At 38.4% G+C, this 22,662-nt stretch overlaps 1 protein-coding gene across 3 annotated transcripts in view; it reads left to right on the plus strand.

Moving 5' to 3' along the window:
- Nucleotides 1-3,509: 3,509 nt before the first annotated feature.
- Nucleotides 3,510-22,662, plus strand: part of LOC134535859 (N-acetylated-alpha-linked acidic dipeptidase 2-like) — a 57,934-nt gene continuing 38,781 nt past the window's right edge. The window contains exons 1-2 of one of the 3 annotated variants that reach the window (XM_063375194.1): nucleotides 3,510-3,947; nucleotides 6,235-6,459. In XM_063375194.1, coding sequence (XP_063231264.1) covers nucleotides 3,811-3,947; nucleotides 6,235-6,459 — 362 coding nt within the window. In that variant the 5' untranslated portion in view covers nucleotides 3,510-3,810. Of the gene's footprint in view, nucleotides 3,948-6,234; nucleotides 6,460-19,833; nucleotides 19,906-21,714; nucleotides 21,918-22,662 lie in introns of those variants that run through there. The other 2 variants (XM_063375196.1, XM_063375195.1) reach the window with 2 other exon arrangements.

Consider the following 22,662-nt stretch of genomic DNA (forward strand, 5'->3'; position numbering starts at 1 on the left):
CTGGACAACACACCAAACATATAAACACAGCGATGAAGATAAACAAGTACTATGGACAACACGATGATAGCACTGACGAACATAGAAGGTTTCCAATTGCAACAGCTCTCCGGTGCGGTGCTCCTCTCCTTGTTGTCACTTCTCGTGCATTACCCTTCCCCGCTTGCTAACCGGACATCCCCTGTCGCTGAAGAACTCTCACCAGCTGTTGTTTCATCTTCCTCACCCCTCATTTCAAAGGATCTTCAACCTAACATCACTCGTCCCAACTCTATTCAACACCATGTTGCCCACAGCTGAAGCTACTATGACATCATGCGCACAGTCCATGAACATCACAATGTCACTTCCACCTGAATACACTGTGCTGCCTGCGCCTTTGCCAGATGTACCATAGGTGTGAAGAATGTGGCCCTGCCAGTGGTTTGATTCAGGACACACCACTATCAGCTGATGCAATGCTGCATCTGCCATGCTGCTAGCTCTTACTCCTGATATGCAGTGCTCGCAGGTCAGTTGGTAAATGGATGCTCTCTTGTGTGTCGCAATGTTGTGTATGTCAATGTTGATGGCGCCACTGGACAGTGCAGCATCACATCCGCCGGGATTTTCCAAGCTTTAACACCCACATTGGTTATGCCATGAACAGAGTCTGTTGTCAACTCATATGCCCTGGAAGATATTTCTACGCCATGGATCATGATGCCATGCGTTTTGTCGCCACAATCCTTTGTGCCATTGCTGGAAGTGTGGCAAATCCCAATGAAATAAAAATGAACTCCATCATCGTGATTACTTAATACCTACTTAAACATTGTACATTATCCTCAAAAACAATAATTATTAATATATGGATAAAGGCCTAGCAATGCTATTAACAAATGAGAAAAATATATAAATAATGATAGGGTGGGCATGATCTGCCTCTTAGATTGGCTGATTCCAGGGTTGAAACAGAGCTTATAGTCCAGGAGGTACAACAATAATAAGTGTTATCATTGTGCAATTTTTGTATGAATAAAGATAAATGTTTCTTGCAAACAATTTCGTATTATTTTGAGTAGCCCATACCAGATAAGACAGGAACCAGTACACTATACTGAATAAGGATGAGTGTCTCATTTTTAACAGCTAGCTTCTTATAATATTAGACTTTCGAGCCAACGGACTTAATGGACCATGATGGGGCTGATGTTCCACAACAACGAACTTGGTTAGATGCACAGAGTGAGCCTAGTGCTTACTCCCCTCCCCCGATAACATCAAAAAGTTAATTCCAAACATTTATATCCACCCAACAATACACAATAGGTTCACCCCGTTATCGAACCCAAAACCACTGGTGATGGCAGAAGGAACAGGAAAGAAGGTATTGGCAAAGGTGTTGGTAAGGTTGATGATTTAGTATTGACGCCAACCGCCGGTGCTCCCTCTGGTCCGCAAAGGTCGTTATGCCACAACAACACTTGCTCCTAAGTGCGTCGAACACGCCCGAGCGTGATAACCACGGAGTGTGAGAAAGTGCGCCGCAACGAACAGCAAAGCGACGTCAGCGCCCGGCCGGGTGTGGCAATGCGCCTAATTAATTATATAATTATTCTGTCTAATTAAAACAACTAAATTAATAACAATTTAAAAGAAAATTCATGTAAGGGAAATTATGTCTAATTGTCTTATAAGCATTTATTGTGTAACTTGTCTTCAAGTCCAAAACTGGCCGGGTCGGTTTTCCCGCGTTCCACGTGTTTAGGCGCGAGGCCGCAGGGCGGTCTCGCGCTCAGTTACCGTCGGGAGCTCACAGGGGTCGGTCGCTCCGCGAACGTCGGGCCATCAACGCTAGCGCTTCTGCAACATATCAGCAATAGAGTAAGTTTGTGTAAATCCTTTAATCAGCTCGGCGCCGACCCCAACCCAGTCGCACGATATTACGTGCGACTCTTAACTTATTAAATTCATCCCAACGGGGATCTTTACTTTTATACGTAATTCCATGTTCAGTTTAAGGACAGCGTAATAGTGGTACGCAGTTTCGGCTTCATAGCCAATTAATTATCAGCATCTAGGGTTCTTTGTAACGAGTGCTGAGAATACTACTGACTAACTTTCACCATTCTAACTGTGTAATTTGTAACGTGTGTTTTAATTGAATAACTTTCAATTCCAAGAAACTGTAGCGTGTACGTCTCCCGCTGGCGTTTCTACGTAATTTTAAAGACATTAATATTTCGTCGCAGGCTAGACTGCAAACCATCCTGAAAATAGGATTTTCTCTACGTGTTAACGTGTCTGTATAAGTTGTTGCAACACCAGTTCCGTGACTTCATGACAAATCTTTAATAGGGACGAGTGTCCCCCGTTTCAGCTTGTCGATATTACTTTGCAATCTATCTTGGTCGCGCATACCGTTGCGTCCAGAGATACGAGTGTCACAGCGGTCCGACAACGGATGCGGCCAGTACCGGGACCAAAAAGTGTATCAATACTGAATAAAGCGCAGTGTCCTGTAACTCGTTTACCAGTCATTTACAAGGCGTCCTGGGTGGCCTGAACAGCCCAGGTAAATTCCGATTCCCGATGCGCTCCTGCCTGCAGCCACGCGGCCGAACCCTCGTTAAAACCCCTGAGATCTTTTCCAACACTAATATTTAATTAAAACATAAACAGGCAGCGGGAGTGGCGACAGTATGTGGCAGATATTTGGAGCCTGTATCTGGTAATTGAGGTAAGAGAGCTGGAGAAGTTACATAGAACACACAGTAGATTGTCAATGAGTAAGTGTAGAAGAAGGGAATAAATTTTTATCAAGAAATTAGGGTGAGAATTACTGAAGGGAAGGAGGAGGATAAAAATTTTGGTGAGAGTAAGCACAGATTCATAGGGTGGAATTGAAAAGGGCTTAAGGGGATGGTATTTGAAGTGTGATGTGTGTATGACCTATGGAAAAACTTGAGGATTATAGTAGAGAAATGACTCCTTGCCACCCTGCAAAAGCCCAATCCCAGGTGTATATTTTATTATAATTTTAAAACAGTAATTTCCTACCACCACCCCCCCCCCCCCCCCCCCCCCTCTGGCAATTAAAAAAAACTTTACTTAAATCATTCCAGTAAAATTTATTTGAAGAATAAAATTGTCAATGGTATGGTATTTAATAATGTTTCAGCTGTTTTTACTATGACACTTTTTCACATTTGTATTGGCAATTAGCATTCTCATTCACTGCAGCGGGTATATACAGTCATGACATTTTTTTAAGGTTTGACTCTGTCTCAATGGCCGCTTTCCATTTTATGCTGCGTAGATTAATCTCAATTAGCCACAGTTCTTTTAATTGTTAGTCTTGCTCAGGAATGTACAATGTGATGTATGAAGAATAGTGCATTATTTTTCTTTCATATTTAGCAATGTTAAAATTATGAAAGGATTAATAATACTTAAATAATTTTATGTTTTTATAAATTATTAAAGTATGTTGCTTTACGCATACAAAAATTAACCAAAGGCTACCAGTTAATGTCAGTTTAGTATTTTATTTACTTCATTGTGTCAGTTAACATGTGGGAACCTTGATGTTAGGTTATTGTTATTACACAAACGGTTTCTTTTGTGAGAAGTGTTGTGGTTGTATTTCCTATAAATTTATGATCAGTAATTTTTCGTGTTTAGTGGCGTGTTCGGATTCTAGTAAGGATTGTGGTACAGTTTATTGACAAGATTCACTACGTGCCAAGCATGAGAGTTTTTGAAAAATGGTAGGAATAAGTTTTTTTAAAGTGGTTTTTGTGAAAGGAACATAAGCAATAGTGCCACATGGAAGACAGAATGTCAGCGGTTCCTTTAATGGCTCTGCACAACAGTTGTAACCGTGCTGATGGAGAGGCGAGAGACTCTGATCAGTTATCCGATGATGATCCTCTAGAGAGTGTTTTGGCGAGAATAGTGGACAGGTATGTTATGATTCGCACATTTAACCACCTTGGGCTTAGACTGCCGAGCTGCTCGAGCCAACACACGTAGAAAGTATATTCGCCACTTATGTTATCGGGGTCCATATATGGTGGATTTTGAAGTTTAAATCAAATAGATGGAGAGAGTAATGCCTTAGTTGCCCCCATTGTGTGCTGTGATTGAGCATCCAACTTTCGCGTATCAGAATACAGGAGTAAATGTCAGACTCTCAATATCAAGAAGCATTTACACTTAAAGAGTAAAAAGGTCTCGACACTTATCGTACACGTTTTCTCTCAGATACTAGGTATCAGTTTAGTCAACAATTACACTTTAAAAAAAAGTAGTGCAATATATATTGTGATACATATGTAGGCAACATTTAATGTTGGGCATGATTACACTAAATGTGAAAGTGTCAGATATTGCATGGTATGAATGTCCAGTGTAAATAGGCCTTTAGCCTTCTCCTTTAGCATACTACTTTCTCCCATCTGTATCCTTCACAGGATATGCAAGGCCTGCCTGCTCTTCACCACTTTCTCCACTTGCTACCTCCACGAGAACTGTGCCTAGATATGTCTGTAACTTTTGGCTTCTCCAATTTCCTCTCCCATCCAGTGGTAGACCCTCTTATGTATTGTTTTTTCTTAAAAAACCTAACCACCCTTGTATTTTCCATGTTTATCTTCATATTATTTCCTTTTACCCATAATTCCAATGTGTATAATCCTCCTGGAAGCCTCCCTTTGCTGCCTGGTTAGGTTAGGTCAGCTACATTATTATGTATTTAATGTGTTTATAATAAATGAAGAAAACTAAAAATAGTAACAGTAAGTCTAACAAAGCAAAGTCAAACACATAATTGTATGACAGCAATTGAAATAAATTAAGATTTTTTCTTATTTAGTTTTTTTAGTTTTGGTGTTTTCTTGTGTAGGTTTTTGTACGTATTTGTAATTTTATCTCTCTGAATGTGTAACATACTTTAGTAATTAGTTCCTACTGTAATATCTTGGTTATTCTCTCAAATAAAATCTTATTCTTTAGGCTACTCTACTACAGTTATTGAATCTGCTCAAAATTTTATCTGACTGTGATGTTTTACTTCTGATATAGGCCTAGTGCATTACTTGTGACTTTTATTTTCTCCTTACAGTTGACCTTCTTTAAGTTCCCCTTAATCTGATCTCCGGTTAACACTTACTGACTTAGATGAGCAAATAAACAAGAAAATAAATAAAAAATAAAAATGGTTGCTTGATAATCAGAGAGCTAAAACACGAATAATGCCATTTGGGCCATTGATGACGAGACAGTTTCAGCAATAACAGTAAAGACAGACGGACAACATAAATTTTTTTCACGACTAAATTCCTTCCATGGAATTCTTGTGCTGTGTGATATTTAAATTTGAATGTGTTCGTCTGTGCTGTGGTCGTCGTGTTCTGAATACCTGTTTAAGTTCATCGTTATGTTTATCTGATTGACATGAGCTGATTTAGGGTTATTCTCTGTGAATTTATGTTTTCATTTTTATTTATTTTGCATTCATAAAAATTTTTCCATGACAAACGGTGAAAAACTGCAATGGTGTATGTCCAAGATCTATTGGTCTATGTGGTGAGCTACTGCTGCGACTTGGCAGCAAGAGGCTTCAGTAAGTGATTCATTGCATGAACCAGTACAAGCGAGTGCTGCGTGAGACAAGGTGCACCCGATCGCATCGGTGGGTCATGTGTCTAACAAGATAGGCGTACGAGCTTCTTCCCAAAACGTACACATCATTGTTCACACATGTTTGATGTGTGTGATAATTTGTATGCAAGCTGTAAATATGTTTAAGATGAGTTTGGTTCATTGGTACGAAAAATGCCTGTGAAAAATATTGATTTTTTTGGAAATTCTCATTTTAACCCGGATTTTAATTAGTTTGGATATGCTCCATTCCCAACTGAAATGATATACTTAATGAGGTTGTGCTGTTTTTGATTTGGACATTGCGTCTCGTCTACTTCAAATTTGATAGGGACAACTAACCCGTTTTAGGGAAATTGGGGAGAGAATTGGCTGTGACCTATAGCAAAATTGAACCATCCCAGCATTTTCCTGGAGTACCTAGTGGTTTCGGGTCTTTGTGAAAAATAACTTAAACTGGGACTAAGGTTCAAACATTTCCAATGATTAATCATTGTGCCACCTCTTTCAATATTTGGACTATAGCAAGGCATTGATTTTACTTTGTAGGCTTTAAACAACATTTGTGTTCCTTTTCTTTTTTTTCAGGCCGAAGAGTTACCATGCCCGGGAGTTCTGGTCTGGATTGATTTTTTCGTTAGTGATTGGCATTGTGGCCGGCTTTGTGTTCAGCTATGTGGTTTTCGTGAGCATAGACAAGAATAACAAAGTTACAGTCAAAACCAGTGAACACTCTAACTTGCAGATAGCGTTGTCTGCTATTGTAGAGCGAGTTACGTCAAAGTCAGTCGCCAGCTACCTGGAAAAACTTCGGTAAGTCCTAGCTTTATTTCTGCATGGTACTATTTACTATGCCATTATAGGCTGGTATCATAGTAATGGGTATATAATTAATTTTAATAATCTATTACTAGCCCTATCCGTATATGTATTAAAACAAACGTGAATAATATTTGTTCTGTAAGTTTTGTAAAGAAATAATTTAATTATTTTTTCTTGTTTACCTTTATCAGTTGCAGAGCTAAAATAATTTAGACTAATAGTTAAGATGCTATTCCAAGAGATAATTAGTAAATGTAATTTTGTAATGAAAACCCTTCTTTCAATGTTTATACATTGTGAGCCATTGCGAGCTGGACTTGATAGTTCGATGGAAACGCGTTACTGGTAATAGACACCGGCTGAGCCATATAGTGCAGACTCAGCATGGTCTGTTTAAAATTCAACTGTTCTAAAAACCATACATCATCATAATAATGCTGGTGCATGTATCTCTATGTATTGCTGGATACGTATTGTATGGTCAACATATTTTGAACAGTTATAGCACTCTGAGAAAAATTCTGCACCCAAAAAGTGTCTTAAACCATCTTTGGCATAATAGCACTCTGAGAAAAATGCTGCACCCAAAAAGTGTCTTAAACCATCTTTGGCATAATCCCTTTCCCTATTTCCCCTCCTGTCTCACATGCTTCTCACACCGCGATTACAGATTGCAATATGTTTGGCAGGCTTCTTAAAGCAGTGAGGGAGGATATTTTGTGGGATGATATAAAGGGCATGTTCTGGTTTGAGTGAAGTTTAGGAGGATAGAGACTGAATTGACGGTGATGCCCCTCTGCCGAATTGCGATGTCTGTGTGCCTGCACGCCAACTATAGAGTAATGTGTGTGTGTGCTAGTTCACATGAAACTCCTCAGGGTCGTGTCGTGGCCACGTGGCTGAGATGCAGCAGGGTTTTACTTGACCAGGTACACTACGCTCGTAACTGACTTCACCGGGTATTCTGGTAAGAGGTACTTATTACACACGACTCTTTGTACCCATGATGACCCCTGGACCTGGCATGTCCCGTTACGGAGCCGGGGCTCGTCTCGGTCCGTCTTATGAACATACAACAAGTAGCACAAACTATGCACTAGGCGACGTGCTATGCGGGATGCTGGATCACACGGCTACAGAGACAGGTGTCTGCAGGCGGGAGCGTGACGCGACCAGCCCGTGTGCTGGGTGAGATGCTACCGACCTGAGCTCCCTCATGGCCGCTGCCATTAGGGATCGCTGCGTGCGAAAATCGGGGAGAGAACTTAAGGTTTGGGTGATGCCAGATTTTGTGTTGTAGCGCACTCATGGAAAACAATGATAATTACAATAAATTAATAGTAATATTTTGGGGGTGTATTTATGGTGAATGTCCCTGGAAAGAATGAAGTTAAGTAACATACGAAACCCTGGTTGATGGTCAATTGTCGCTCAGGCGACAATTGATACCGTACATTTCTCACGTTTTACGCACCAGTGTATACCACACCCTAGTGAGGTACCGATGAGACATAACGGCCTGTGCAAGCTGAGGGAGCATTGACAACTGTTGTCAACGGGATACTTGGGCATCATTCACCAGCTAGCAGGCTCACTGGTAAAGTATTGTTCCGGTTGATGTAGCTACGAACTAGTTTTTCTGTTAAGTGAACTTCAAAATAGCTTCGATTAATGGCAGTATACTGCTGAGAAACATGTTCTGTGCATTTTTGTACAGATTGTAAATTTTTTACTTAATTTGATTATGAATGAGGGACTTGTTTTGGAAATTTTGTTAATGTTGAACTGAATAATGTGGGTTCTTACATGATTGATTTATTGCAGTATAACTAGCATGAAGACTAAAATTATAGAGCCTGCAAGAGTTTTAAGGCATAGTTCAGGCAGTGTTTCAATTCAAGAGGGTGATAACTCTCACCTTGCACGCTCCCTCACATATACATAGGCTCATTCTCAAACAAACTAAGACACCACTTGTGGCTGTATCCTCGGCAAACTTTATTTGTAACTACAGTCTATTTGCTGTAGTTTAATTCTGTTTGACCAGTGTTCAAACACTTATATTTTTGCCCAATCGTTCTCATTCATTTAAAGCAAAGCTCCAGAAATTTTAATTTTATAAGCAAAAGCCATTTCAGGCTGTGAGTTACATATTTCCTTTTACTATTGTGACTTTTTTTTTTATGCTAGCATGAAATGTAACGTACTTTTAATCACCAACCTAGACATTGTTACAAACAAAAAGTTTGATTACATTTTGAAATCCAAGATGCGTGAGAGAATGCGGAAAGTGTAAATTGCCATTACTTATCCTTTCACATTTTTGTTTTTGTATCGTGACAGCGGGACAGCCCAGACTTTGCAGTGAAGAGTGGGCGAGAGAGTGCGTTCTCAAGGAATTGGGACACGACCTTCAGTTTTGGTCCAGTGGTGGGTGGGAAACTGCCCTCCTTGGTGTAGGATCATGACCAGTTGGCATCATGCCAACTAGCCCAAGTGCCCTGATTATCTGTTTGAGGATATCACACATCGGCTGTGAGGCCAGTTAGTGCTACGGCGCTTGCCTTAAGCTCAATTATCACCTATTGATGCGGAGAGTGAAGCCCCTTCTGGTGCTAATCGGCCAGATGGTGGCCCACTGATGCCCCACCAAAACTTGGGCCTGGCCCACTACACTAACAGGAAATCTCTTCTAAATTGCATAATTAGTTAATTTTTTAATAATTATTTTCAATGACCATTGATGAGAGCTGTGATTATACTCAATATTGTGGCCAAAAAAAGTATATTGTAACTTTGCTTTACAGAAACATATTTTGAACCCGATATATCACACGTGAACATCAATTTTAGGATAAAGATAAATAATAGTGTCATTGTACTATTCAACATCACTTACACTAATTCAATGTAATAGAGTCTTGCAACTTCCAGAGGTATTGTAAATTTACTCTATCCAACTATGAAAGAATCTTTAGATTCTGAACCATACATAATGGATAATTCACTGAAAATACTCCAAATTCACAACCACATAACTTTAATTTAATTTGTTAAGTTTTGAATGTTAATCTAGGTAATGATGAGAGCACAATTGGCTGATGAATATTTACTTGTATATGTTTCCATGAAGGTTGCTAATCTTCTCTCTGAACCTTCTCAATTCAATGTTGAAAGTGAAAGCTATAATGCTATAACGTGTATTTTCTAGAGAAGAGCAACTCGTGTTGAAAAAAATTCTGGAATTTTTTTTTTTAAAGTTATTCCTCCCTGGGTGATTATAAAAAATTATTTAACCTTCTTTATTATTTTATTTCATCAAGTATTGCCACATAATTGTGGTACTTCAAGTATAGAAGAGTAATTATTTCCTCACAATAAAGGAATGACAGATATTGGTGTAGAAACAATTATAATCATTAGATATATTTCTTCTGTACGTGTGTATGTAACTGAACTCCTCCTAAATGACTGGAGCGATTTTGATGAAAGTGTGTGTGTGTGTGTGTGTGTGTGTGATTAAGTTGGTTCGAGAATGGTTGAGATTTACAATTTGATATAGAAAATTTTTTTAAATTTATTTATTTATGTTTTGTTGTTGATCTTTGAATGGTTTAGGCTGACTATAATATATATATATATATATATATATAGTGTCTGTTTGTTTGTTTGTTCTGTATTTATTTATCTGTTGTTAATCTTTGGATGGTTTAGGTTCACAATTGGATCCGGTAGGCAGCGCTGCGATCGCGTTTTAGACTATACCTATATTATTTTTAATTTTCGACATAGGTATCAGTCAGACCCGATAGTTGATGCTGCGATCGGAATCTAGGATTTTTTATATTTTGTTGCATTTTCGCATTTAAATTACGTGCGTCGTAGCTTAGTGTTGTTTCATTAAAATATAATTGTGCTCTTATTGAGAATATTATATTATTTTATTATTATTTATTGAAATAACATTTGAAAGTGTAATTAAAACAATACATTGTTCAAATTTGTGAGGGGCAATATTGAAGTGAGTATTTTACATAATGTTTCGTGAATTTTAATAATGTATACACGTGCATTCAATACCATTCAGCTTAACCTACAAATTTAAATTGTCAGTTCTCATTTGATTCAACGCTTTAAAGTGTAATTAAAAAATATACATTGTGCAAAATTTGTAAGGTGCAGTTTTGAAGTGAGTATTTTACACGATTTTTCATGACTTTTAATGTTATACACGCACATTCAATAACAATCAACTTAACCTACAATTTTATATTGTCAGTTCTCATTTTATTCTATGCAACTTATGACATATTGAACGTCTCTTTAAAAATAAAAAAAATATAAGTTTGTAAAATAAATTATAACATTTATAAAATTAAAATATAGATTACTTGTAATAATTATAGTTTAAAGTAGCTATATATAAATTAAAGTTATATATTTTTAATTTATAGTTTATTTAAATTATATATAATTTGTGGATTTACAACGTTTGAACAAGACAACGCCTATCGGGTACGCTAGTTAAAATATAAAAATTGATAAATGTTGCCAGTTAAGTAGGTTACGTCACATCTAGTACAACACGGCATGAATCCTCAGGCGATGAAACGACAGGCAGGAAACTTAAAGCCCGCCCCCCTCCCACACACAATTAGTCCGAACTGTCAATTAGGACTTATCAGTTGGAACAGAAGAAACTGTCGTGTGTGTGTGTGTGTGTGTGAGAGAGAGAGAGAGAGTACGGTGGACTTATCTGAATGAACTTCTATCAACTCGGACTATGGGATCGAAAACCCTCAGTCCGAACTGCCTTGTTTGGGAACAGCGTCTTGCCAGTCCAAATCGCCTGTCCACACAATCAGTCCATCAGCTGAGTGTCGTTGCAAACATCTTTGCTTATACTATTTGGTCGCTTTGCTATTTTTTTTTTTTTTTTTTTTTTTTTTTTTTTTTTTTTTTTTCCATTTCCTAACTAAATGTGTTAATGCAATAGCATCAATGAAAGTTTCCTCCATATTCTGCGATGAAACGATACATCCAACAGTTCACTCCAAACTGTCAGTTCCGACTGCTTGTTTCGAACTGAGCACCTGGACTGCTCGTGTGTGCTGAGGGCCTGAATTCAGCCCAAACTGTCAGTTCGGACTGAGCAGTCCGGGAGCTGGACTGATCGTGTATGTAGGGGCCTTAACGGGCGGTGTGACGCAGCTGCCGGGCCAGAAATACCCTTCGACGTGGGAAATTGCACTTGAGCAAACAAACAGAGTTGTTCAAAGGTACTCGATCAGGAGACCTCTGCCGGTTTGCTCTCCATCTTTTCCCGTGGACGGAAAGTACGGCACAAAACTGAGCTGTCAGACTGCTCGACAGCGCGGTTGAGACGGATGACGTTGACAGCACGTGCCAGGAGGCTGGCGGAAAGGAGCGGTCATGAGCCGTGTGCGGAACATCCCAGCACACGTGCCTTCTGGGATGTCGGGGGAACGAGGGTGCCCGGCTACTGCGCCACTCGCTCCACGACACCTGGTCTGTGGCGAGCCTGGCGGGTTTCCCAGGGAAACACACCCGCGCGCGAGCTCAACTGTCTAAAGCTGGATTTACGATTGATTTCCTTAAGAATTATAACTTAACATCGATCACACGATTAAGTCAAAACTACATTTTCCAGTTTATGATTGACATAGAAGTCGCTAATTCTAACCAATCACAGCACAAAACACATGGTCGGCCATTGTTCGAAACGGAGAAGCTGGTTTGAAATAGGTTATTGACAAATGGGATATCTATTTTTCGAAATGGATGATGATTACAAATGACAAATATACGAATTATAACCCAAAATACTGCCTCGCTCGGTCCAATAATTAGACATAATCTTACGGTTGAAAGGTTCCGGTTTGTTGTGATTGGTCGCTTCCCTTAAGTCTTAACGACAAATATAAAATATAACCATTTCTGTTAAGTCTTAAGTCATCATATGGCTCGCACACGACCCGTCAAAATTCACACACGACAATCATAAACCATTCCACTAGTTTACATAGTCATATGGTAAGTACACGACTAAGTCTTAAGTCTTAATTCTTAATTTTCAATCGTAAACCCACCTTAACTGTCTTACCGCTGCGCCCGCCTCGTCAGGGGTGCATTATGTGTGTCAGTGAGGCGGGATGATAAGCGCGACGCTCGCTGGTGCTTCCAGCGCGGTATAGCATCTAAGCGCAAGTCCCTGAACTGGCGCGCATTCGTCTCGTCGTCACAGGATAACTGTGAAATCTGAGCGGTGACCGTATCATTATATGGTCAGAAATGAAGAAAAAGGGTGTAATGCAAGTCCCTCGAGTGCTTTCAAGAATCTGTACTGGTTGTTTTACTCTTAAAAAAATACTCTGAAAACATGCATTTTAGCCATTTTAACTCTTCTAAAAATTAAATTCAAAAAACTTAATCCGAAATCAAAAGTACTTTTCGGCCCTCATCGAACTTTTAAATGCTTTTCGTAAGGAGACCCCACTCGGATATCTTGAGTAGTTTTGAAATCGCGTTGTTTTTCCCGAAGCTCTGCCCGCAGTATGTGTCCGGGTGGGCGGGGCCCTTAAGGCCCATCCACAACAGTCCGAACTCTTTGGGCGGTCCGTGTCCTTATCCGAATGTGATTGACGTCACATTATCGCACGGGGAACTGTCCTGTCTACAATTGCAACGTACGAAGTCCGAAACTACTGATTTCTAAAGTAGTCACCAGAGCGCAGTAAATATACAGCGCCAAATCAAATTAATTCCGTGCATTGTAAATTAGTACGCATCTAGGTAATCTAATTAATATAGTTTGTATACTGGAATATTTTTAAAAATATATAATCGTCACTTTAAAAATACATATAATTTATTATCCAGGAAAATATCTTGCGGGTCCTGGTTCTTTTCTGTTTTCCGTGTGACTGTAGAACGGGCCTTGGCGGGCGATACGTGAATGCACGCACCACGCACCAGTGTGACGTGTAACAGGGCCGTTCTAAGTCGGCGCTTTTCAGCTCCGCCGGTCTTTCCGAGCAGCACTTTCCCCATCGAACTGTGGAGCCCGGCTGGCGAGACGTTTGGCGCGCATCACAGCAGTCAAACGCCTACCCGGACAAATACTGCGCGCAGAGCTTCAGGAAAAACAACGCGATTTCAAAACTACTCAAGATATCCGAATCGGGTCTGCTTACGAAAAGCATTTAAGAGTTCGCTGAGGGCCGATAAGTACTTTTGATTTCGGATTAAATTTTTAAACTGTATTGTTAGAAGAGTTAAAATGGCTAAAATGCATGTTTTCAGAGTATTTTTTAAGAGTAAAACAACTAGTACAGATTCTTGAAAGCACTTAAGGGATTTGCTTTACACCTTTATCTTCATTTCTCGGCCATATAATGTTACGGCCGCCGTTCAAATTTCACAGTTATCCTGTGACGACGAGAAGACTGCGTATCAGTTCAGAGCCTTGCGCTTAGAGGCTATACCGCGCTAGAATTCCCAGCGAGCGTCGCGCTTATCATCCCACCTCACCAACACACATACACCCCTGACGAGGCAAACCTAGTCATCATTCCTACCATGCAGAAAATATCGTTTACACCAATAAAAACCTACACAAGTATTATTAACTAAATAATGGCAGGAAATGTAATTGTTAAAAGATTTTTTGATAAATACATAGATTGTTTCCAAACAATTATAGAATTTCGCCCCCGAAATAATATCCAAAAAATTGTCCATAGAAGTTATAACTTTGTAAAGATTTGCAGTGACTATAAAAATCTTAATGTTCACATTCGTAAATTATTTGCTGAACCAAGAAATACAGCATAAAATTTATTTTCACCTCAAAGTATAGAAAAAAATTATTCGAGTTAGAGCCAACCAAGCAGAAACTATAAACAAAAAAAACCACACGAATCTGTAAAATATTTCGTAAATATTTGTGTGTTTGTAGTACTTCTTTCCATAAGAAATAAATTTGACAGATGCATTACACAGTAATATTTTTTTTCCTGCCTAAAACTCTTTGTTTTATTTAAGTCATAGAATTTTCCGTTTCTCGGGCGTAATTTCACAACTAACGTTTAATTATTACTTAAAACGTCCACGTCCATCAACTAGAGAAAAGAGATGAAGATAATGAAAAAATTGACACTCTTTCATGAGGAATGGTAAGTTACTCTTTGTGATTGGCCTTCTACCAGTGACGTTGCCACACTTCCGTAGAGACTTTTCGTCAAACCGACAATGTTGATTCCGATAACCGCTATAGCAGTTTCAAGAATAGACATTTAGCTGTCTGTCGGAATGAAACTAGCGGAATTATTCCGACAGCGTTAAATGTTGGTTGTAGGAGTCGTCTGCCCGCTGACCGCGAGAACTCTACGTCGGGGTGGTAAAAAAACAAACAAAAAAAAAGAGTTTTTTTAATCCCAACACATGCGGGTTTTCTCCCCAATAACCCCCCCCCCCCCCCCAAATGTCTGCATATTGGTGGGTTTTCTGAAAATTATATTTATATTTAAACAGTAAACTTGTTAATATTAAGATTATCAAAGGTTCAGTTGTCTACACTTGTAGTTTTTTTCCAAATAATTTTTTTTTAAATTTAAATCTAAGGGGTTAGTTATAATAAGCTGAAATCAGCCTGTATTCTGTGCCTTTTTTTTTTGTGTATCTGTAATGTACGTTACGTGCTTTGTGTGTTAAATTGCAATGAAACATGTCAATTTTTGTGATTGTATTAATGTTGGATTGGGGGATGACCGTGTGTTACTGGGAGAAGCCGGGGAGCGCGCCTCGTTGCGACACGCCGTGGGCCGACGGATGCGCCGGCCCACGGCCCGCTGATGGCCTCGCCTCGGCCAACTGCTGCCTGGTTGTCCGCCGTCCTCCCGTCTGTGCGGCTCGTGACATTGCATTATTGCACTTCAACATTTCATTATATATATAGCACTGGCAGAATTTACATAAATAAAAACAGAAATAAAAAATTGAAATAAAAAATTTAAAAAATAGAAATAGATTATAAATAAAAAAGAGAAATTAATATATAAATAAAAAAATAGAAATAAAAAAATTAAAATTAAAAAAATTAAAATTAAAAAATAGAAATATAAATAAAAAATAGAAATATAAATAAAAAATAGAAATTAAAATAAATAGAAATACAAAATTTAAATAAAAAATAGAAATAAAAAATAGAAATAAAAAATAGAAGTAAAAATAGAAGTAAAAAATAGAAGTAAAAATATATGTAAAAAAGAAGTAAAAATAGAAGTAAAAAATAGAAGTAAAAATAGAAGTAAAATAAATAGAAGTAAAATAAATAGAAGTAAAATAAATAGAAGTAAAATAAATAGAAGTAAAATAAATAGAAGTAAAATAAATAGAAGTAAAATAAATAGAAGTAAAATAAATAGAAGTAAAATAAATAGAAGTAAAATAAATAGAAGTAAAATAAATAGAAGTAAAATAAATAGAAGTAAAATAAATAGAAGTAAAATAAATAGAAGTAAAATAAATAGAAGTAAAATAAATAGAAGTAAAATAAATAGAAGTAAAAAATTTAGACAGTCATGGGGGACTGCCGACAAAAATGAAAACTTAATATTCATTCAAAATAAATAAATAAGGTTAAAGAAGTTTTCACGTAAAAAAGAAAACACACACAGGTAGTGGTATTATGACGATTCTTTATGAAATATTAACTTATAAATATGTAATAAAATAATTCAATGTGACTCAAATACAAAATAATAATAATTAACTAAACTTCGCATCACTCGGGATACGAACTTAGTACCTATCGATCGCCAGTTGTATGCGCTATCCACAACGCTACGCAACCGACTTACGTCTAGTTGTTTTAGTAATTTCATATATGCTAGTCTTAAACCATGCCTCTACAAATGACTATGAATTAAGTCGAATATTTAAGGGATAACGGATATAAGGTCACGATAACATGTAAAATTATTATGTACTCAGTTGGCAATTATATAAAAGTTGAACTCTATCTTGTTGGCTTTAAAATTTATCTTTTTTAATTTTCGGAAGATTATTGTAAAAAATTTATTTTTAATTAAGAAAATTGAAAATCTTGATTTCTATTTTTTCGGGCGAGGGCTTCAGAAGATTTCATACCGATTTTCTCAGCTCTATATACCTCCTTTTCTATAAATATCAGTATGATGTTAGCATGATATTATTTATCCTTACATAATTTTTTAGTCACAATATCTAAAAATCTATATATAATCAATATATCTAAAAAAAAAAATAAAGTATTTAAGATGAAACACAAAGAACCCGGTTAATGTTTAATTAAACGAAGTTCCACAACCACCGCAAACTAATTTCATTGAAATAAATTGGTGGGAGGGGGGGGGGGGAAGATTGCTTTTATTTTCAATACACTTTTATGACATGTAGTCCTTTCACCCCCAAATCATTTCAATGAAATCATTTTACAACCGACAAGTTTTGTTATGGTTGTACGAATTTGTTTAGTTAAACATTAACTAGACACTCATTTTTCCAGCTTAAATACTGTACAATAATGTATATATATTTTTTGCTCTTACTTGGAAGTTCAAAGACGTTTACTAGCCTTGGAAAGCACTTGAGAACGTGAGTTGTGTGTGTAAATATTTTGTGATTAGTTAGGTGTGTTAGTGAAAAGGTTATTAAAACCTCAGATTTTTAGCACCTTCGTTTGTGTATTACGTAAGAGATTCCTAAAGGAATGTTGAAGAGGCTTGGGAAGTGTTTGCCAAGAGAGGCCAACGAGGGACGATGTGTTAACACGCATCTTCAGTCCACTCATGGGCCAGCAGCCGTAGCCGAGTATCAGAAATAGAGAGAGAGAGAGAGAGAGAGAGAGAGAGCACAGCATCTAAGGAGCTGACTAGATTTATTTATTTATTTATAACACTGGCTGAAGTCCCCGGCGTTGCACGGTCTAAGCACATCATAACAAAAGAACATCACCTCCTAGTTTCAATTCTGTAGAACACACACTTGAATAAACGAGAAATTTTGATTTTAAAGTTCCATTTATTGAACAATCTCGGTGCATCAAGGCTACGCATCAGCAAGATCGGGACGCCAATCTTCAGCTTCATTTTTTGAGAAGACAGGTAACCACTAGGCAAGACGTGACGGACGCACCAAACGACAACGCGTTACAAATTAAAGGCAATGCCATCTGTTGACGAAGTTCTAAACTAAACTGAACTGTTATTATCGCCTTGAAGTTCGCTAGCAGCCGCGAGCTTCAACAAGCGGATGGGTTTTCGCCAATGAGAATGATAGGAAGTTGCCAAACCTTACCATATGACCGTGTGGCGGGCGTAGAGAAATGACACAAACTCACTGTTTGGGTGTCTATGACCCACCTCCTGTGATTTGCTATTATAAGACCGAATTTACCTCTTTTTCACTACGTAATGCAAGGGAGCGCCTGCTGCTCTTATGTGTTGTGCCATTCTTCCTCCTCTCCCCTTCTGCTTTCAACACCCGCCTGCGACTACCGTCGCGATTAATGCCGTGTGAGTGAGTGCGTGCGTGTCGTGTGTGATTGCGTGTGAGAGTGTGTGTTTGAGTGTGTGTTCAAATTCGGATTGGTTTTGAAGTATCAAACTGCCGGTACATATTCTTAAAACTTCCTGAGGCGATTCAGCTTCACTCCCACGCCATAGAGACTTCATGTACGGCCAGAAGACCGCGCGCCAATCCAGAGTCTTGCGACGCGGCGTGTGACGCAGTTGAAAAGGCGTGAATGGTACGGTTGACTTACAACCGCGTTAGTTGCCACAGTCACATGCAGCCACATTTCAGTTTACTTTTATCCAATTGTTGACACGAATCTCTGTCAGAGAACGATTCCAAAATGCTCAGATTACCTGGAATTGACTGTAGTTAACGATGTTTCAGTCTCCAACGACTTCGCTCTCAACGAGGTATCTATATAAATATATATAAATAATAATGAATTTAATAAATATAATAGATTTATATATAATATATATAAATAAAAATGTAAATTTTCTTAGTTCAGAATCTTAAATCTCCGAAAGTTCTTCATATATTGTTTTGAAATTTTGATACAATGTTGCATTCAATACGCGCGTATTTTCATATATTTATTTCACATCTGTGACAGGTAAAAATATAGATACAAATATAGATAGGTAAAAACATATAGGTATAAAAACGAATGTTTGTGTGTTTATCTTCTGTTTTGTAATGATACAGCTATAGACATAGAGAGATATAGAGAGAGGGAGATAAACAGATTTATATAAATATAGAGCGAGGGATATATAGAAAGATATATAGGGAGATAGGTTGTATAGATAGATACATTGAGAGATATAGATAGGAATAGAGTGATGGTGAGATATGGATAGAGGTAGAGATATAGAAAGATTTTTATATATAGAGAAATACTGTGATATTTATTGAGGGACATATATAGAGAGATAGAGATGCTTTGTATATGTGTACCTACTTCAAACAAAGTAAAAAAAAAAAATTGAAAAAGTCAATACCAATATATGCCAGGCATTAGCTAGTACTGAAAAATATCTTGTGATGACAAGTATACTATAGTTAATGATGGTTCCTTGGTACCTTTAAGCAAAGGGGTGTTCATGCGTGCGTTACTAATGGATCTTGAGAGAAACACACTTTTCTCCAGCTGATGGTCTGCACCGTGTTGTGGGACACTCTAAACATTGGGTGACGTTTTGTGTTCCCATAGTTTAAATATCTGTTTTTTTATGTAAGTGACTGTTTAACGACCAAAATCCTTATTCATACTTGTAAACCATCGTCAGGCGTGGGCAAGCAACATCTCCGCTGTGTTTTGGGTGTTTGCAACATGGCGACGGTGAGATGTAGAACGACTTCAAAACACGTCACAGCATGCCATCTCCGTGCGTGTAGCGTTGGTTGTGCAGAAAGTAAAAATAGGTATCTTGGCTTGCTTTTTTTTTTTTTTTTTTTTTCAATATAGTCGACGGGAAATTATCATGCGTATTTTCGTCGCCGCCGGACTCATCCTCGGCACTTGCAAACGGGAGGCTGTTCGGAAGAAGTGGGTTGTGCAGCACATGCGGAGTAGCTCACGCGGAGATAAACGTCAGCAAATGAATAAAGCCCGCGATTCCCCTCCCAGATATCTCCGAACAAAACGAGCCGCGACAGTTTGTGTATGAGTTGGCAGGTGTCCCGGCCCTGCCTCTCCCCCCCCCCCCCCCTCCCCTCTTCATCCGGGGCTTGTTTTTGGCGCGCGGCGCCGGTAGATGCCAAGAAATGCGCCCAGACGCTCTGTGAGGACGCGATAGCTGGTGGCCCAGTGCCGAGAAGAAGCCCGAAGGCACAACTTCCCTCCCGAGGACCTGTGACGTATGTTACATCACGCGAGCGTGGCCACCAGGTCACCTCGGAAACTGCACGACGTTATTGCCTAAAAACGTACATGAGCGCCATTTGGGAAGTGGGGAGAAAGATTTATAACACTGAAAATTTTTTTGGCTCTGTTAGCTGTTTGTGTTGGCTTTCAACTTGACAAGTCAACACAAATTTCTTCCATGCCAACAGCTTTCTCGCAAATCCGTATTTCGTTATTTTTTTTTATCACAACTTCCTAAATGGCACTCGAGTACATTTACACATTAACGCAATATGATATTTTGAAAAGTGTTTTTTTTTTTTGTTTACACAGCAGCCTAAAATGCTTTGGCTGAATGTCTGAGCTCAGTCAGGATTCCCTTACCGCTCTGAAGATAACTAGTGGTTACTCAAGTCAACTTTTTGATGCCAGTATCTTTACGCTGTTCGTAATTAAGTTTTTGGAATGTTAATTAATTTTACGGGTACCACTCGGCTGGGTTCGCATATAAAAATAACATATAAAATAATTTTTATATGTGTTAAGGGATATTGTTTTATGGAAAAAAAAAGTATAGCTGTTAGTTTGTATTCCCTAATTTTGTGGATTAGATTTTTTTTTGTGTACACAAAGTAATTTTGGACTGAAGCAGCATTGTGAGCATCTAATTGGACAAGGCTAGTATGTTGTAGGTACTTATTACATGTAAGCTTGTATGCAGTTTTCATTTCTTTATTGGAGGAGCATCTTATATGTTCAGCATTTCTGGCACGGAACCTGACTGTAAACAGACTATTTGTGTCATGTTGCTGCTAGGTGACTCAATAAGGCCCAGCTGTGCTCACAAAAAATGACTCTTACTCGGGTGGTAATTTTAATTTGTGATGCCGATTTTTGTCAGTTGTATGCGAATTGGATTAAAAATAATATCTTAATTGATTTTGGGGCTTGGTGTTTTATTATACTATTAAAGATGAATGATCAGTACAGAAATGCCTTTGCTACAAGATTTCGGTTAGTGATTGAGCAATTTGCCTTAGAATTGCTTCACACTCAATTGAAATTACAATCTAGTGTCTTCGATACCTGTAGCATTAGCTTTTCCTCATTCTTTAAACATACAGTATGTATTGATAAGCTGAAGTTTTAGCGCTGGTATTGTTTCCAAAAATCGGCTCTACTGTTGGTAAAGTAGTTTCAGAACACACGTACCCAGTCATGTATTTGTGACCCCGCATACTTAACTTGCTTTAGGTGTGCTAGAGCCATTCTGACATGTAAAATGTTGGGCCTGTACAAACAATATTACCCAGCCAAACAGTTTTTTTGCATTAATTTCTTTCAATAAATAAATTTAATTAAAAAAACTGTTAATTTAAGATTAATTTGGTACACTTCATTACTTTCATACAGATTGACTGTAGGTTACTTTAAGATTCTACCTTGGTTTTTTTAATTAATATTTGTATGTATTTCATGTATTGGTTGAAAATCCTTATAAACATTTTTGAATATTTATTTTTTTCATAAAATTAATCAAAACCAGTAAAATATGAAGTGAAAATGATATTACAACTCTTATGAATTACTTGGATGCTCTATAAAATAACTTCAAAATGCTTTTCAAACCAGTGACATTTTCTTTACCTGGAAGTACGTAGATTCGCTTATGCGCAGACATGCATACTTCACTTCCAGTTGGGACAGCTCTTGAATGTCGCTTCCGGGGACAAGTGCAGATAGGCATGCACTTCAGGTGAAGTCGGACACGGCCTCGAAAGTGAAAACCGTGACGGCACAGAGAAGATTGCTGCCCCGTGTAGTGATCCGCCGGCAAGAGGGAAGGCGATGGCGGTGTCTCCGAGGCGGGGCGGCGGCCGGCCGTCGTAGGACGACCGTGTCCTCGCGATGGACCGTGTGCTGAGCCTGGAGCGCTCGCGCGGCATCTACGATTCGGGCTGGCTCGTGTCCAAGCGGATCTGCTTCTCGTCCGTGTTCTCCGTGGGCTTCCTCGCGCTTCTGGGGGGTGAGGCAGCTGTTTCCACCGTACGCTACATATATCATTGTCGTGGGGTGAGTACTACTACTAGGTAACTAGAAAATTGTTAATATATGGTTAAATGAACAGAAAAGATCCAATAGGCTAGGTTCAAAACAGGCTTCAACTTAAAGCTCAGAAATGGTTATAAAGTGTAAGTCACTCAAGTCTTCACATTCTCTCAAAACCATGACAGAAACCTTCAAAACAGCAAAGTGGCTGTTACCTTCTTGTGTAGTACTCACACCAGATATTATATATTTTTAATGACATACTAAAGATAAGATGTATACCAATTCTTATCTTCTCTTCTTGTCTTAACGATCTACTCTCAGAACCGTTGCTGCAGTTGAGCACGAGCTCTGTGGCAAGCAGACCTCCTTACTTCTCTCTCACTCTCCTTCTGTAGTGACAAGTGAACCATATTCCTTAACCATCATGCATTCCCTTTCCAAGCTCTTCCATTCACCAGTGAGTTTGTCCTCCCTCTCTGTTTTCCATCTCTCTCTAAATACCTTTTTGGGATTCTCCGTCCTGCTTATAGGTTCCCTCTTTCTATCCCGTTCCTCAGCTTTCCCTATCCTCCTACCGCACTCAACATCTGGTACATCCTGACCCTCCTTCAATCTTTTAAACTCTCCCACCCAATTTCCTTCATTATCTTGATGGGCTTATTACTTACCTTTGAATATATATACTGTATAGAAGTCGCCAGCCCAGGTTAAAATTTCTA

The sequence above is a fragment of the Bacillus rossius genome, chromosome 10, assembly GCF_032445375.1.
Source record: "Bacillus rossius redtenbacheri isolate Brsri chromosome 10, Brsri_v3, whole genome shotgun sequence".
NCBI lineage: Eukaryota > Metazoa > Arthropoda > Insecta > Phasmatodea > Bacillidae > Bacillus > Bacillus rossius.